At 41.1% G+C, this 16,653-nt stretch overlaps 1 protein-coding gene across 1 annotated transcript in view; it reads right to left on the reverse strand.

Annotated features, from left to right (window-relative positions):
- LOC307049299 (membrane cofactor protein-like) overlaps positions 1 to 13,204 on the reverse strand; it is a gene marked incomplete at its 3' end in the record, with an annotated part of 51,948 nt that extends 38,744 nt beyond the window's left edge. The window contains exon 1 of the mRNA XM_079698761.1: positions 13,074 to 13,204. Coding sequence (XP_079554887.1) covers positions 13,074 to 13,194 — 121 coding nt within the window. The 5' untranslated portion in view covers positions 13,195 to 13,204. The remainder of the gene's footprint in view (positions 1 to 13,073) is intronic.
- Between the last annotated feature and the right edge of the window lie 3,449 nt (positions 13,205 to 16,653).

Raw genomic sequence — 16,653 nt, forward strand, 5'->3', positions numbered from 1 at the left:
CCTCACGGCGCAAAGTAATATCAAACAGTGAAAGCTCTCCCAGAGATGTCCAACTCAACCCTAACACCCAGCTCCACTCAATCACCAGCAAGCTACTGTGCTGGACACCATATACCAACTAGCAAGACAGCAACAACCCCACCCTTAGCACAGAGGCTGCCTAAAATCATAATAAGGTGACAGACACCCCAAAACACAACACTGGACGCGGTCCTACCCACCAGAAAGACAACATCCAGCCTCATCGACCAGAACACAGGCACTAGTCCCCTCCATGAGGAAGCCTACACAACCCACTGAACCAATGTCACCCACTGGGGTCAGACACCAAAAACAATGGGAACTACGAACCTGCAGCCTGTGAAAAGGCGACCCCAAACACAGTAAGTTAAGCAAAATGAGAAAACAGAGAAACACAGCAGATGAAGAGGCAAGGTAAAAACCCCCCAGACCAAACAAATGAAGGGGAAGTAGGCAGTCTACCTGGAAAAGAATTCAGAGTAATGATAGTAAAGATGATCCAAAATCTTGGAAATAGAATGGAGAACATCCAAGAAACGTTTAACAAGGACCTAGAAGAAATAAAGAGCAAACAGACAATGATGAACAACACAATAAATGAAATTTAAAATTCTCTAGAAGGAACCAATAGCTGAATAAGTGAGGCAGAAGAATGGATAATTGACCTGGAAGATAAAATAGTGCAAATTACTACTACAGAGGAGAATAAAGAAAAAAGAATGAAAAGAATTGAGGACAGTCTTAAAGACCTCTGGGACAACATTAAATGCACCAGCATTCGAATTATAGGGGTCCTAGAAGAAGAAGAGAGAAAGAAAGGGACTGAGAAAATATTTGAAGAGATTACAGTTGAAAACTTCCCTAAAATGGGAAAGGAAATGGTCAATCAAGTCCAGGAAATGCAGAGTCCCATACAGGATAAGTCCAAGGAGAAACATGCCAAGACACATATTAATCAAACTATCAAAAATTACATACAAAGAAAAAATATTAAAAGCAGCAAGAGAAAAACAACAAATAACATACAAGGGAATCCCCATAAGGTTAACAGCTGATCTTCCAGCAGAAACTCTGCAAGCCAGAAGGGAGTGGCAGGACATATTTAAAGTGATGAAAGGGAAGAAACTACAACCAAGATTACTCTATCCAGCAAGGATCTCATTCAGGTTCGATGTAGAAATGAAAACCTTTACAGACAAGCAAAGCTATGAGAATTCAGCACCACCAAACCGGCTTTGCAACGAATGCTAAAGGAACTTCTCTAAGCAGGAAACACAAGAGAAGGAAAAGAACTACAATAACAAATGAAAACAATTAAGAAAATGGTAATAGAAACATACATATGGATAATTACCTTAAATGTAAATGGATTAAATGCTCCAATCAAAACAAAGACTGCCTGAATGGATACAAAAACAAGACCCATATATATGCTGTCTACAAGACACCCACTTCAGACCTAGGGACACATACACACTGGAAGTGAGGGGATGGAAAAAGATATTTCATGCAAATGGATATCCAAAGAAAGCTGTAGTAGCAAGTCTCATGTCAGACAAAATAGACTTTAAAATACAGAATGTTACAAAAGACAAGGAAGGACACTACATAAAGATCAAGGGATCAATCCAAGAAGATATAAAAATTGTAAATATTTATGCACCCAACATACGAGCACCTCAGTATATAAGTCAAATGCTAATAGCCATAAATGGGGAAATCGACAGTAACACAATCATGGTAGGGGACTTTAACACCCCACTTTCACCAATGGACAGATCATCCAAAATGAAAATAAATAATGAAACACAAGCTTTAAATGATACATTAAACAAGATGGGCTTCATTGATATTTATTGGACATTCCATCCAAAAACAACAAAATACATGTTCTTCTCAAGTGTTCCTGGAACATTCTCCAGGATAGATCGTATCTTGGGTCACAAATCAAGCCTTGGTAAATTTAAGAAACTTGAAATCGTATCAAGTACCTTTTCTGACCACAACGCTATGAGACTAGATATTAATTACAGGAAAAAAATCTGTAAAAAATACAAACACATGGAGGCTAAACAATATACTACTAACTAACCACGAGATCACTGAAGAAATCAAAGAGGAAATCAAAAAATACTTAGAAAAAAATCACAATGAAAACACGATGACCCAAAACCTATGGAATGCAGCAAAAGCAGTGCTAAGAAGGAAGTTTATAGCAATACAATCTGACTTCAAGAAACAAGAAATATCTCAAATAAACAACCTAACCTTACATGTAAAGCAATTAGAGAAAGAGGAACAAAAAACCCCCAAAGTTAGCAGAAGGAAAGAAATCATAAAGATGAGATCAGAAATAAATGAAAAAGGAATGAAGGAAACAAGAGCAAAGATCAATAAAACTAAAAGCTGGTTCTTTGAGAAGATAAACAAAAGTGATAAACCATTAGACAGACTCACCAAAAAAAAAAGGGAGAAGGCTTAAATCAATATAATTAGAAATGAAACAGGAGAAGTAACAACAGACATGGCAGAAATACAAAGGATCATGAGAGATTACTACAAGCAACTATATGCCAATAAAATGGACAACCTGGAAGAAATGGACAAATTCTTAGATAATCACAACCTTCCGAGACTGAATCAGGAAGAAATAGAAAATATAAACAGACCAATCACAAGCACTGAAATTGAGAAGGTGAGTAAAAATCTTCCAACAAACAAAAGCCCAGGACCAGACGGCTTCACAGGCAAATTCTATCAAACATTTAGAGGAGAGCTAACACCTATCCTTCTCAAACTCTTCCAAAATAAAGCAGAGGGAGGAACACTCCCAAACTCATTCTATGAGGCCACCATCACCCTGATACCAAAACCAGACAAACATGTCACAAAGAAAGAAAACTACAGGCCAATATCACTGATGAACATAGATGCAAAAATCCTCAAAAAAATACCAGCAAACAGAATCCAACAGCACATTAAAAGGTTCCTACACCATGATCAACTGGGGTTTATCCCAGAAATGCAAGGATTCTTCAATATATGGAAATCAATCAATGTGCTAAACCATATTAACAAATTGAAGGAGAAAAACCATATGATCATCTCAGTAGATGCAGAAAAAGCTTTCAACAAAATTCAGCACCCATTTATGATAAAAACCCTCCAGAAAGTAGGCATAGAGGGAACTTACCTCAACATAATAAAGGTCATAGAGGACACACCCACAGCCAACATCGTTCTCAATGGTGAAAAACTGAAAGCATTTCCACTAAGATCAGGAACAAAACAAGGTTGCCCATTCTCACCACTATTATTCAACATAGTTTGGGAAGTCTTAGCCACAGCAATCATAGACGAAAAAGAAACAAAAGGAATTCAAATCAGAAAAGAAGAAGTAAAGCTGTCATTGTTCTCAGATAACACTATACATAGAGAATCCTAAAGATGCCACCACAAAATTACTAGGGCTAATCAATGAATTTGGTAAAGTACCAGGATACAAAATTAATGCACAGAAATCTCTGGCATTTCTATACATTAATGATGAAAAATCTGGAAGAGAAATTAAGGAAACACTCCCATTTACCATTGCAACAAAAAGAATAAAATACCTAGGAATAAACTGACCTAAGGAGACAAAAGACCTGTATGCAGAAAACTACAAGACACTGATGAAAGAAATTAAAGATGATACAAACAGATGGAGAGATATACCATACTCTTGGATTGGAAGAATCAACATTGTGAAAATGAATATAATACCCAAAGCAACGTGCAGATTCAAAGCAATCCATATCAAACTACCAATGGCAGTTTTCACAGTAGAACAAAAGATTACACAATTTTTATGGACACACAAACCCCAAATAGCCAAGGCAATCTTGAGAAAGAAAAGCAGAGCTGGAAGAATCCAGCTTCTGGACTTCAGACTATACTACAAAGCTACAGTAATCAAGACAGTATGGTACTGGCACAACAACAGAAATATAGATCAATGGAACAGAATAGAAAGCCCAGAGATAAACCCACGCACATATGGTCACCTTATCTTTGATAAAGGAGGCAAGACTATACAATGGAGAAAAGACACCCTCTTCAATAAGTGGTGCTGGGAAAACTGGAAAGCTACATGGAGAAGAATGAAATTAGATCACTCCCTAACACCATACACGAAAATAAACACAAAATGGATTAAAGTCCTAAATGTAAGGCCACACACTATAAAACTCTTGAAGGAAAACATAGTCAGAACACTCTATGACATAAATCACAGCAAGATCCTTTTTGACCCACCTCCTAGAGTAATGAAAATAAAAACAAAAATAGACAAATGGGACCTAATTAAACTTAAAAGCTTTTCCACAGCAAAGGAAACCATAAACAAGATGAAAAGACAACCGTAAGAATGGGAGAAATGTCTGCAAATGAAGCAACTGACAAAGGATTAATCTCCAAAATTTACAAGCACATGGAGCTCAATATCAAAAAAACAAACAACCCAATCCAAAACTGGGCAGAAGACCTAAATAGACATTTCTCCAAAGAACATACACAGATCGCCAACAAACACATGAAAGGATGCTCAACGTCATTAATCATTAGAGAAATGCAAACCAAAACTACAATGAGGTATCACCTCACACCAGTCAGAATGGCCATCATCAAAAAATCTACAAACAATAAATGCTGGAGAGGGTGTGGAGAAAAGGGAACCCTCTTTCACTGTTGGTGGGAATGTAAATTGATAGAGCCACTATGGAGAACAGTATGGAGGTTCCTTAAAAAACTAAAAATAGAACTACCATAAACCCAGCAATCCCACTACTGGGCATATAACCCTGAGAAAACCATAATTCAAAAAGAGTCATGTACCATATGTTCATTGCAGCTCTATTTACAATAGCCAGGACATGGAAGCAACCTAAGTGTCCATCGACATATGAATGGATAAAGATGTGGCACATATATACAATGGAATATTACTCAGCCATAAAAAGAAACAAAATTGAGTTACTTGTAGTGAGCTGGATGGACCTAGAGACTGTCATACAGAGTGAAGTAAGTCAGAAAGAGAAAAACAAATACCGTATGCTAACACAGATATTTGGAATGTAAAGAAAAAAATGGTTCTGAAGAACCTAGGGGCAGGACAGGAATAAAGACGCAGATGTAGAGAATGGGTTTCAGGACACAGAGAGGGGGAAGGGTAAGCTGGGACGAAGTGAGAGAGCTGCATGGACATATATACACTACCAAATGTAAAACAGATAGCTAGTGGGAAGCAGCCGCATAGCACAGGGAGATCAGCTTGGTGCTCTGTGACCATCTCCAGGGGTGGGATAGGGAGGGTGGGAGGGAGGAGATATGGGGATATATGTATATGTACAGCTGATTCACTTTGTTATAAAGCAGTAAGTAACACACCACTGTAAAGCAATTATACTCTAGTAAAGGTGTTAAGAAAATAAAAAATAAAAAGAACCTAAGGAGAAAGGAGAGAGACCTATTCTGGTCCCTGAGGAACTTTTTTCTTTCTTACTCCCTGGAACTTGGTCTTCAGATTGAGACTGGTCAAGAGTGAAGTCTAAACAAGTGAAATATTTTACATCTTATTCTAAATTCTAAACTCCTCTCTCAATACACTGTCCAACATTTCATTTACGTCATGTGCTGAAATTCTTTCAGCATTTAGCAAATGTTTTGAACATATCCACTATGCTGATCTTGTTACATGAATGCTTCTCAATCAACTGCCCAAAACAAGGCAAAGGCAAAAAACAAACAAAAAGCTATAGTTATTAAAAGCATTTTTTAAAAAGATTAGTAAAGAGTTGAATTTTATTAATAACATTAAATTTACTGAATACCCTGAGCCATACATTCTCATTTTACAATAGGAAATAATGGGCTAGAAATGCTATATAATTCCATTTTAGATAAAAACACATATCATTCTAGAATATCCTGGAAGCACCAAGAAAGAAATCAAGTAACAGCATGCATGTGATTAAATTATACAAGTGTTCTTTGTTTTATGTATTCAATTTCAGTAACTGTCTTTTTTTAAAATAAATTATTTACTTTATTTATTATTTTTATTTTTGGCTGTTTTGGGTCTTCATGGCTGCGCGCAGGCTTTCTCTAGTTGCGGCAAGTGGGGGCTACTCTTCCTTGCAGTGTGCGGGCTTCTCACTGCGGTGACTCCTCTTGTTACAGAGCGCACGCTCTAAGCACGCTGGCTTCAGTAGTTGTGGCACGTGGGCTCAGTAGCTGTGGGTCATGGGCTCTAGAGCTCAGGCTCACTAGTTGTGGTGCAGGGGCTTAGTTGCTCTGCAGCACGTGGGATCTTCCTGGACCAGGGCTCGAACATATGTCCCCTGCAGTAGCAGGTGGATTCTTAACCACTGAGCCACCAGGGAAGCCCCCAGTAACTATCTTGAAGGCATAAAAAGAAGAGAGAATTCCTAATATGACTCTCACATACAGTGCTGTGTATGGAAAAACAAATGTCAACTGGATGGTTCAATCTATTCAACTAACTTGAAGTATTTCTTCCCAATAACATGCATCGCAAAAGACATGCCTTCAACAATGTGCAGTTTAGAACATTTGCTTTGGCAATCAGTTGATTACAAGCTTTATATACTGTAATAACTGGGTCCAATATCATACTTGTTTTATAATCAAATATCTTCTTCTCTTGCTCAGAATACTGAATTCGTTTTTCCTATGAGGATTTTCTAACTAAACATTCCGAGCATCAGAAAAATAGTATATGGAGTGAGCTTTTTTTCTACAGAGTTTACAATATAATTATTATTAGGCTGCAATGCTATACTTTCATAACAGATTCCATTATATCATATGATAGGCTGCATTCAGAAAATTCCCCAATTTTCCAGATGAGTTTCAGGAAGGTGAAACAGTCCCTAATATGGATCAAGAAAACTGTTCACCTTCTGTACACTTACAAAATTATGCAAGGACTCTCTCTACCTGCTTGCAAAAATTAAAAATAACTCTCTGGCATAAGCACACACCCACACCCCTGCACAGGTGGTATCTTTAGAAAATCATCGTCTCTGACCCAAACCAGAACCTCAATGAATCCTGACGAATCTTCCCCTTTTCTCACTCTACACAACCTATTTTCAAATTTTCTTTGCTTCCTCAGAATGGACGCTCTAACATCTATACCTGTCAATTTTATTTCTCACGTTCCACTCATTTCTAGACCTATAAAAAATCACATAAACCATGTTCGAAATAATTAAGTAGCCACCTTCTAAGTAAATCCATCCTAGCACTCTCTCCCTCAGTAATTTTAATCACCCTGTCTATAACATCTGGAGCTATTATCATTCTCTCTTTGCTCCCTTGTGCCTATAAAGCTCTTTTCCTTGGTTTCCAGGTAGCAAACCAGCCTGGTTTTCAGCCTGTCCTCTGGCTGCTCCTCCTTCTCTGCCTGATGGCATAATGTGACGTTCCTCATGGGTTATTCTACGAGCTCTCCTTCTTTTCATTCTGCAAATCCCCCTGGGTCAGAATGTATACTCTCATGACATCATTACAACTGATGAGAGCTGCATCCCAAATCCCTCTCTCCATCCTAGATCTTAGCTGGGGTGCCAAGTCTATGTGTTCAACTGCCTCCCCACAGCTCCACTTGGAAAGTGTCACACTATCTCAAATAACATTATGAAGCCAGCAAACAAGATACATGGTTTCCACAACTGAAATGCCTGTTCCCTCTCTCTGTTTCCACCTTTACTTCTAATTCAAGCCACTATCATTTCTTATCTGGATTGCTACAAGAGTTTCTGAATAGGTCTCCTTACTGGTCTTGCCACCTTTCATTCAGTTCCTTTTCACACTGCTACCAGAGTAATACTGATATGATACTAGGACCAAGGCCCTTCCAAGTCAGGTACGTTTCAATGGCTCCCTGTTGCCCCCGTGATAATGTCTAAGGCTCCCTGACATGGCTAACAGAGCTTTAATATCCGCTCACTCTTGCACACTCTTCTAAGCCACATTCAATTCCACTAGTAGTGCCCATTAAATTACTCAACTTACTTTAGCACTCTAGACCTCCTTGCATCATATTACTTCAGCTTTGACCCAAGACCATGCCATTCCTCCCACCCACTCATCCTTCAGTTTCATCTCAGATTCCACTTCTTCCTGGAGGCTCCTAACACCTCTCACCCAGAAAGTTCAGTTAAGTGTCCTCATGAGCCCCAATTTACTTCTTTCATAGCAATTTTCATACTGTAATTGTTCATTGTATGTACTCCCTAGGAGACTGTAACCTTCTTGAGGACCATGTCTCATTCCTCACTGTATTTCTAGTTCCTAATGCCAGAGCTGAAGGAGCACTGTTATCAGTTCTCTGCACTCTTGGATCAAAATTCAAATTCTTTATACTGTTCAGCCAACCTGTTCCAGAGATATCTGAAAATCACCATTTTTTTTTGCTTTTGTATGCCTTTCCTCAAATTTTTTCCATTCCTTTAGTTACAGATGTTTCCCTTTCAGAGTTTTTTTATGTCAAAATATTTGTGCTTTATTTATTTGAACCCATTCTCCATTACTGCTATGACTAGAAATGGCATTTTAACATTCTCAAAGGAGAACTCCAAATCCTGTTGGTTACATTTTTTCCCTAAAGTATGGTATGAGAGATCCCAGAACTTGTTTCTAACAACAAAAGAGATGATATTAATTATCTTGGAAATAGCACATTTAAGCACTACCTGTACCAACCATATTTGAAGTCCTTTTAAACTAACTTACTCTTCATAAACATCCTATGAGTTAGGTACTATTTCACCCTCTTTAAGATGAGCAATCTGAGCCATGAAGTAACTTGCTTAAGAACACATTCCCAGAAGGTACCAGACCCAGGAGTGAAGCCAGGCAGCCTAGTTCTACTGCCAACACCATTTCCCATCACTGTCTCTAACCTGGAACCCTTGCATGGTTACACCAATACACTCTGTCTGCAATTTAGTCCTCAAGAAATGGTCTTATACTGAGCCTAGGGAAATTAAAGCAACCCCGGTTTAGATTTGCATTCTGCTAAGTCAAGTCAAGGTGCCCAAAAACAACAGGTGATTTTTATTATGATGTTTGTTCATTGCTACCTATCCTGTTCTTTTCACAATTATTCACTCTGTGATCTACACCGCTGCCTTCCTCTTGCCTCCTTTGCTCTACTGCTGCCACACAGGGTAACTAGGCAGTCCATGGCTGCCCTGAGCCGTGCCACATCTCTGAGCTCACAATGCTCCCTCTGCTCTGAACACCCTTCCTCCTGCTCAGGAGCAACTCCTGTTCAAGTCCTGTCTTCTTTGACTTAATCCACTCGACATCTCCTCTGGGAAGTACTTTCTGCTTTTCCTGGGGAGGCAGTGACCAGTCCCTTCTCTTGGACTCTCCTCTGCATGGATGTCTCAGCTCACCAGTGGACTCCATTCATCCATGTGGGCACAACACCTCACACAGTATGTCCCTCATAGCTGTTATTCAAAAAACTTTGGTTCTCAAAGAACCACTGCTATTAAACAGAAACCAATGGTAAAGAATATAGTATAATGAATCTAATATTGAAAATAATCATCTTAAAGCATTATGCACTGGAGAAATATTTGACCACCTAATTTCTTTTGTCTCATATCTCCCAGTATATGTAACCTAGCAACTGACCAGATAAGGACTGTTCTCCCTGCATTGTAATATGTAGAGTAAGAAACTAAGAAACTACTGTGTAAGCACTTATTGATCTTGGCTTCTTTCAGTAGGAAGAGAGAAAAGACCTAAAACAGGCAGAAGAGACCACCCATAAAAGGAAATTGTAGGTTTTGTTCCAAAAAGCAGACCCATTCTGGAGGAATGAGACTGGTCCCTTCTGTGAACCCCTACCATTTGGCAACTACCTCTGAGATGGCAAGTCTCCCAAGCACACACTGCCCACTTACAAAACCTTCTCCTCATGAACTGCTTCAGTGAAATATTTATTGTATCCACATACTTTCCCTGCCCAGTATAGTAAGTTCTCATTTGTACCTCATCTATGTTTCCCACCTATCCTGATTTTACCTTTCAGCCTTAAACTTCCCCTTGTTTTTCCTCCATTTCTAGTTTTGTTACCTTCCACAGTACATGCTATTCATTTTATTTATCTATTTTCCTCTATTTTATTTTTCAAATTTTATTTTCATTTATTTTTGGCCGCATTGGGTCTTTGTTGCTACGCGCGGGGTTTCTCTAGCTGCAGCGAGTAGAAGCTACTCTTCATAGTGGTGCGCAGGCTTCTCATTGTGGTGGCTTCTCTTGCTGAAGCTGTACACAGGCTCTAGGTGCACGGGCTTCAGTAGTTGTGGCACGCGGGCTCAGTAGTTGTGGCACGCGGGCTCAGTAGTTGTGGCACGCGGGCTCAGTAAATGTGGCACATGGGCTTAGTTGCTCCGTGGCATGTGGGATCTTCCCAGACCAGGGATTGAACCCGTGTCCCAGATTCTTAACCATTGCGCCACCAGAGAATTCCCTCTATTTTCCTCTATTTTACTTTTTTTTTTTTTGGTACGCGGGCCTCTCACTGCTGTGGCCTCTCCCATTGCAGAGCACAGGCTCTGGACGAGCAGGCTCAGCGGCCATGGCTCACGGGCCCAGCTGCTCTGCGGCATGCGGGATCTTCCCGGACCGGGGCACGAACCCGTGTCCCCTGCATCGGCAGGCGGACTCTCAACCACTGCGCCACCAGGGAAGCCCTCCTCTATTTTAAATAGTTCTCTTCATATCCTTCAACTTCTAACTTTAAGCCTATTCTAAACATTATTATTCTTTAAAAAAATTCCTTTTAATTTCTTGTTAGCACTGCTGTTCCATCCCCCACACCTCTCCGGCATAGAAATAAACTTTTAAAATGATCCATAATAAGCAAGACGAGTATGGTGAGACCTGAGGAGTCTACTATCAGGAGAAGGTAGATTGACCCCCAGCTGCTCCTGCCTTAGCTTTTTAGGCACCAAAGAAAGGCCATCCTAAGCATGGCTCTCTTGCTTCCTCCTGGAAGCAAGAGAAGTTTTTCCTGGGCTCTAAGCCCCAGCCAAATGTCACCTTTAATTTTCTGGTACTTGAGAGTTATACAAGAGTGTTGACACTTAGGCAAAAAATTGGGCACTTGGAACCACAAGTGTGACAAGACAGCCAAGATCTCTGCATTCTAGTGAGGAAAGAACAGAAAACAGTTTGGGAGAGTGACTACCAGTTAGGGGGGTAATTGAGCTGGAACATGTGTCTCTACTGGAAATAGTGGGTCAGAGAAGGTCCCTCTGAGAAGGTAATATCACAAGTGAATTTGAAGAATAAGAAGGAGCCAACTATGCTAGAGGCAGGAGAATGTCCCAAGGCCAAGGGAACAGCAAGTACAGAAGGCAAAGTGGCAGAGTTTGGCTTGTTTGATGAACAGAAAAGTCTTCCCTTCCACCAGTCATTTGTTAAATGCTGTCAGAGAATCATGCTCCTTTCCTCCTGGGTACTTCTCTTGGGTTATAACATATTCATTAGTATTATGTTTTGGCTACTGTTTACCACTCCCAATAAATTGTAGCAAATATTTGATTTCCTAATGTGTGCCTGGCACTGGATGTATAGCAGTAAGCAAAACACAGTCCCTGCATATACTCATGTGTGTAGGCAGACAGACAAATAGTGAAATAAGGATCATGAAAATAGGAATGGTGTGTTATTGCTCACCAGTGCATCCTCAGGACCAGTACAGGACCTGGCATATAGAAGGCAAGTATTTGTTGAACGAATGCTGCTAATGAAACCGTATACGTAATAGGATCCTAAAAATAACTTGGGCATGAAAACATATGTACATATAAAGATAAAAGGAAATCTACCAAAGTATTAAAAATGGTTGTCCTAAGTTTTATACAATAAGCATGCCTTTTTTATAGAATATATGTACTTCAAAGTGCTTTCTGTGAAACATGAAATAAACTTAGTGGTTGGGCCTTCAGGTTTAGTTTATGAACTACAGGAGAAAAGCAGATTACCACCATTTCTGGTTCACTTCTTAGAATACTCATTTTTCCGTAGGTTTGGCTACCAGTGTTTTTTAGGTTGCTTCGGATATCCCCTCAAACATGACCCAACCTTCAGAAAGAAAGAAAGCAATGCCAAAAAGCCATTCGGTAATAGAACTGAATACTGTCTTTTGGATGAGAACAGGAAGATAACTCTACTGCAAAGAAAAAAAAAAGAAGAACCTGCAAATCAATATCAATACGATCTCGAGTACCAAGTATCCTGATAACTTTATTTACAAAAAGCACCTTGCCCGCTTCCAAACCCTCTAAATCCCAGGCTCCCAGAGCCTGCTCTCACCGGAGTGCTACAGGCACAACATCTGCTCCGCAGGCCCACTTAAAGCAAGTAGTAAGCTTCCCTGTCCCACACTCGGTTCGGCTGCACTGGCCATTTCCTCAAAGCACACACTTGCGTACACCTGGCCTGGGCTCCCCTAACCACGCCCAGCAGGGCACAAGGCGTCATCCCGTCCAGGGAACACAGGGCAAACTCTCCCCACGAGCACAGCACCAGCCTAGCAGCATCCCCAGGCACCTGGGCAACTCAAGAGCAAGCCTTCACCACCAGCCCCGGGTTGGCGCTCCCTTATCGACTTGATCAGTCCTGGAAACACCGTGCAAGCTTTTGCTAGAGACCCAGCTTGGCCCTGGGTAAACCCCAGCCACGCCACCAAGCAAGCCTTCTCTTCGGCCACTACGTGGTCCCCACCCCCCGGGGTCCCCACACGGTACGAGCCGGGGACAGTCTGGCCACACCTTCTACCCTAACTCCTTACGACCCCGGGTGGACTCAGCCCCGCGCCTCCGCCCCGAGCCACCGCCCCGAGCCACCAAGCAAAGCTCCCCCGACCCTCGGCTCCAGTGGGCCTGACCCCCGACCCGGCCTGCCCCACCCCCCACACCCGCTCCAGTTCGCCGCCTGTGCGGACACCCTCTCCAGGCTCCTACCGGAGGATATGGGAAGCAGGAGCAGTAGCGCCACCAAAAGAATTCCAACGAAGCACCTAGAAGAAAAGGGACTCTCGGAGCGGTAGGGGGGTGCCTTGCGAGAGGAGCAAGACGCCGTCATATTCGGGAGGTCAGGGAGAAACCTGAAACAGCTCAGGAGAGATCTTTCTGAGTCCAGTTACCAAGAGATAAGAATCCGTACGCTCACAAACCGTCAACTGCGGTGACGCAGCCGGGCGTGGCCTGGGCCGTGCCCAGGGCGGAAGTGACTCTATGGACTGGGCCTGCCGGGTCAATAGGCGGGCTGTAAGGCGGGGCTTCGGTGTTGGGGGTGGCCCTTAGGCCTGGAGAGGCGGGGCGTGGCGCTTGCCAGGGTCTAACAGTCCCTGCGCGCGGGCCGCTTTATGCCTCACTGCTGGAACCTGGCTATACCTGGCTCCTCCTTCTGCACACCTACACGGAAGCACAGCTGCGGTTTGCGAGAAATGGCTTGTTCACCGCCTGTTCGTAAAGACTGTTACCACCCTATGCAGGAAGGGTGGAAAGGAAGCAAGGGTTGGAGAGGTCAGCATTGTCAGTTTTCCGGAACGCTAGATTAAAGAGTAAAACTCATCGAGCTGAAGATAGAAACTAGAGCCCAGGCAGTGGGTCACTGTGGGGCAGACACCCCTCAGGACTCCAGTCTGGACCTGGGGCACTCCAGACTGTCCGGATACCTGGGCCCTTGCTCAATCTTTGGCATTAGTCAGGCATAATTCGGGACAATAGTTGAGATTTCCGTGGTTGAGCCTCTGCTACTGAAGCCTCTCATGGCCTGATAGATTTCAAAAACATGGAAGGTTTGGCTGTTGCTCTCCCAACTGCTAAAGTCAATTAGTCTCACCTGTATTCCCAGGAGAGCACCCCTGGGAAGGTAAATTATTAAACAACACCGGGCCATTAGCATATTGGGCCTCAACTCTACGGCCTTGCCTTCGAACGACTAAATGTTTTATTGAAGATGACATATACATGCATGAAAAGGGTAAGGACAAGGGTGCATTAAGTGCCATATTTCTGGAAGCAATGAATGTCGTCAGAGTTGGGATGGGTAGGAATTGATGAGTGACACCTTTTCTGGTGAACCAATCTCTCAATGCTGGAAATTAAGAATGAGTAAGATTTATTTGTAGAGTTGTGAGTAAACCTGTATGACTAGTAAAAGGAAAGGAAAGTAACATGACCGGATTTAAACAGCAAACAAAGGAGCTGACATTCTCTTCGTATTAGCTGGTAAAGAATAAAATGGTCAACCAGTGTGTAAACATATTGGGGACGGGGTGGGGTGGGGGGCAGCACCCTCAAAGTTTTAGTTTACATAACTTTTTCATGTGGTACAGTTTTAAATGGACATGAATTTTAAACCACTAGTTTCATTTAGAGTTTATACCAAAGATATCATCAGAGCTGTGAGCAAAGATGTTTAATTTTGAATAAAATATAAACTCTTAAATGTCTAGCAGAAGTATAAGAGTTTTTGATAGGCAGCTTTATGGAATGAATTTCTACACAGCAAGCAGTGTAAAAAAAATATGAGAAACTATGGTATATTCCTAAGTAGAAAACAGCAAACTCCAAATCGGTGTGTGCCTTTTGTCCTTACTTTTATTAAAACAAAATAGTATACTGACACACTTAAAAAGAGATTAGTTTGAAATAAGTAAAAATTAACTAACAGTTCATAGGCTTATCTATATTTCATTTTTGTGTGCTTTTTTTTTTTTTTTCTGTATTGACCTTTGTTACATTTGGAATCAGGGAATGAATCACTTTTTTTAAAAAGCCAGCCTGTATATCACCTGCTCTTTTGTTCATAGAATGGTGGGAATAGAACCTGTATCACATAGGGTTAAGGTATGAGAGGATGGTAAGAAACTGGAAGCTCTTCGTGTAAATCTCAAATGCATCTTCTGAAATTAGAGAATTTTATATATATTTAAACAACTTTATATCTGAGATGTACTAAAGGTTTTCTGGGTTCAACAAACTATGGAATTTCCGTTTCCTCCCACACCAACACAATGTTTGGATTCTTATATCTGGCATACAAGATACTAAGTGTGGAGGTGATGTATTAGATAAACACCATAGTGTCTTGGATTATAAACTCCAGACACTCCATGATGACAATTAAAGGAGGTACAATTAAGGAGACAGTGAATAGAAAACTCAATGAGGGGGACTTATCATTTCTGTTATTTCTTATAGTTGTAAAACAGTGATATAACAGAAATGTTCTGTGGTTCAATGTTGGCACTTAAAATGGATCTACCTATGTTCTCTGTAACTATTGGAACATAATGTTATATGTCAGTTATATCTGAATAAAGTTGAAAAAAGCTTTCCCATCTATTTCTAGTCTTGGAAGTAAGTTTTTATTTCTCATGAGAAAATTTAAAAGGGAAAAAAATATGACTACCGTTTGGTTTACTAGTTACAAATGCTAGATTAGATTCAAGAACTGGGGCTTTACTGGAATTTTATTTCAATCAGTGAAATTTCTATACCTGTGTTTCATCAAGCCATTCTTAATATAATTGAAGACTTTCACATAGATTTCTCTAACTTACTTTGATTCGACCCAACTGAGGCTCCATTTGAAAGGTTTTGAGCCTTATTCCCTATTTTTCTGGACTAGCTCCATGGGGCAGGGATAGTTTTCTGGCTGTATCTCCAGTACTGAGACAGTTCTAGACCTACACCAGGTGCATAACAAATACGCGTTAAATACTGAATGAAATAAATGGGCATTGCTGTCAAGTGCATTTAACATGTCTCTGCCAATCCTCCCCAGCATGGATTTACCAAATGCTGGAAAAGTTCTGAGGAATTTTGAGTTTAATAATGTTAGGTAGTGGGAACAAGCAGAATTTGTCTCTGAAAGGATTTGTCTACAACTGTCTGCACAGAAAACTTTCCTAAATCAGGCATGGCAAGCTGACCTATGAAGTGGATCTACTGTCTAACCCTTAGCCTTGAGGTCATTTTAGTGACTGAGTTCAAAGGGAGAGTATTGACTGTGAACTTCCTAAGGTGCTGCGAGGAATAGAACTCAAGAGTCGAGGCTTTGACTGAAGTAGGGGCTTAAACCCTAGTGGTTCCTCCAACTCCCCCTAAAGATTTTATAAAATTGCCAACGGGAAAATAAGGAGAGAATGGAGAATATGAGTGTAGACCAGGTTTTAAGCTATGTAGTAGCTCTCCTGTAAGCTTTAGGAATGGCGTTAAGGTGGAGGGAGGTGTCTGTGGATGTCATTAACCCGAGGGGGACTTCATTAAATAAAACAATGTTACATGATCCTTTGCCTCCTAAATTGGTATATTTACATTTTGCTTTTCAGAGGTGAAGGTAGCAGCATGAAGGGGCCTGTGAATGCTCTGAGAAGAGGCTTTCCCCTGTCATGCTGCTTTACAGGTTAGTTATTTGTGAAAACCTGAAAGAGAATGGCTAAACAGAGGATAGTTAAGCCACCTTTTTGATGCTGGTCCTGGGAGCTCTGCCACCTCCACTCGCACCTGGTAGGCACCTGCCAGCAAACTG

Source organism: Hyperoodon ampullatus, assembly GCF_949752795.1.
Source record: "Hyperoodon ampullatus genome assembly, chromosome: 2".
NCBI lineage: Eukaryota > Metazoa > Chordata > Mammalia > Artiodactyla > Ziphiidae > Hyperoodon > Hyperoodon ampullatus.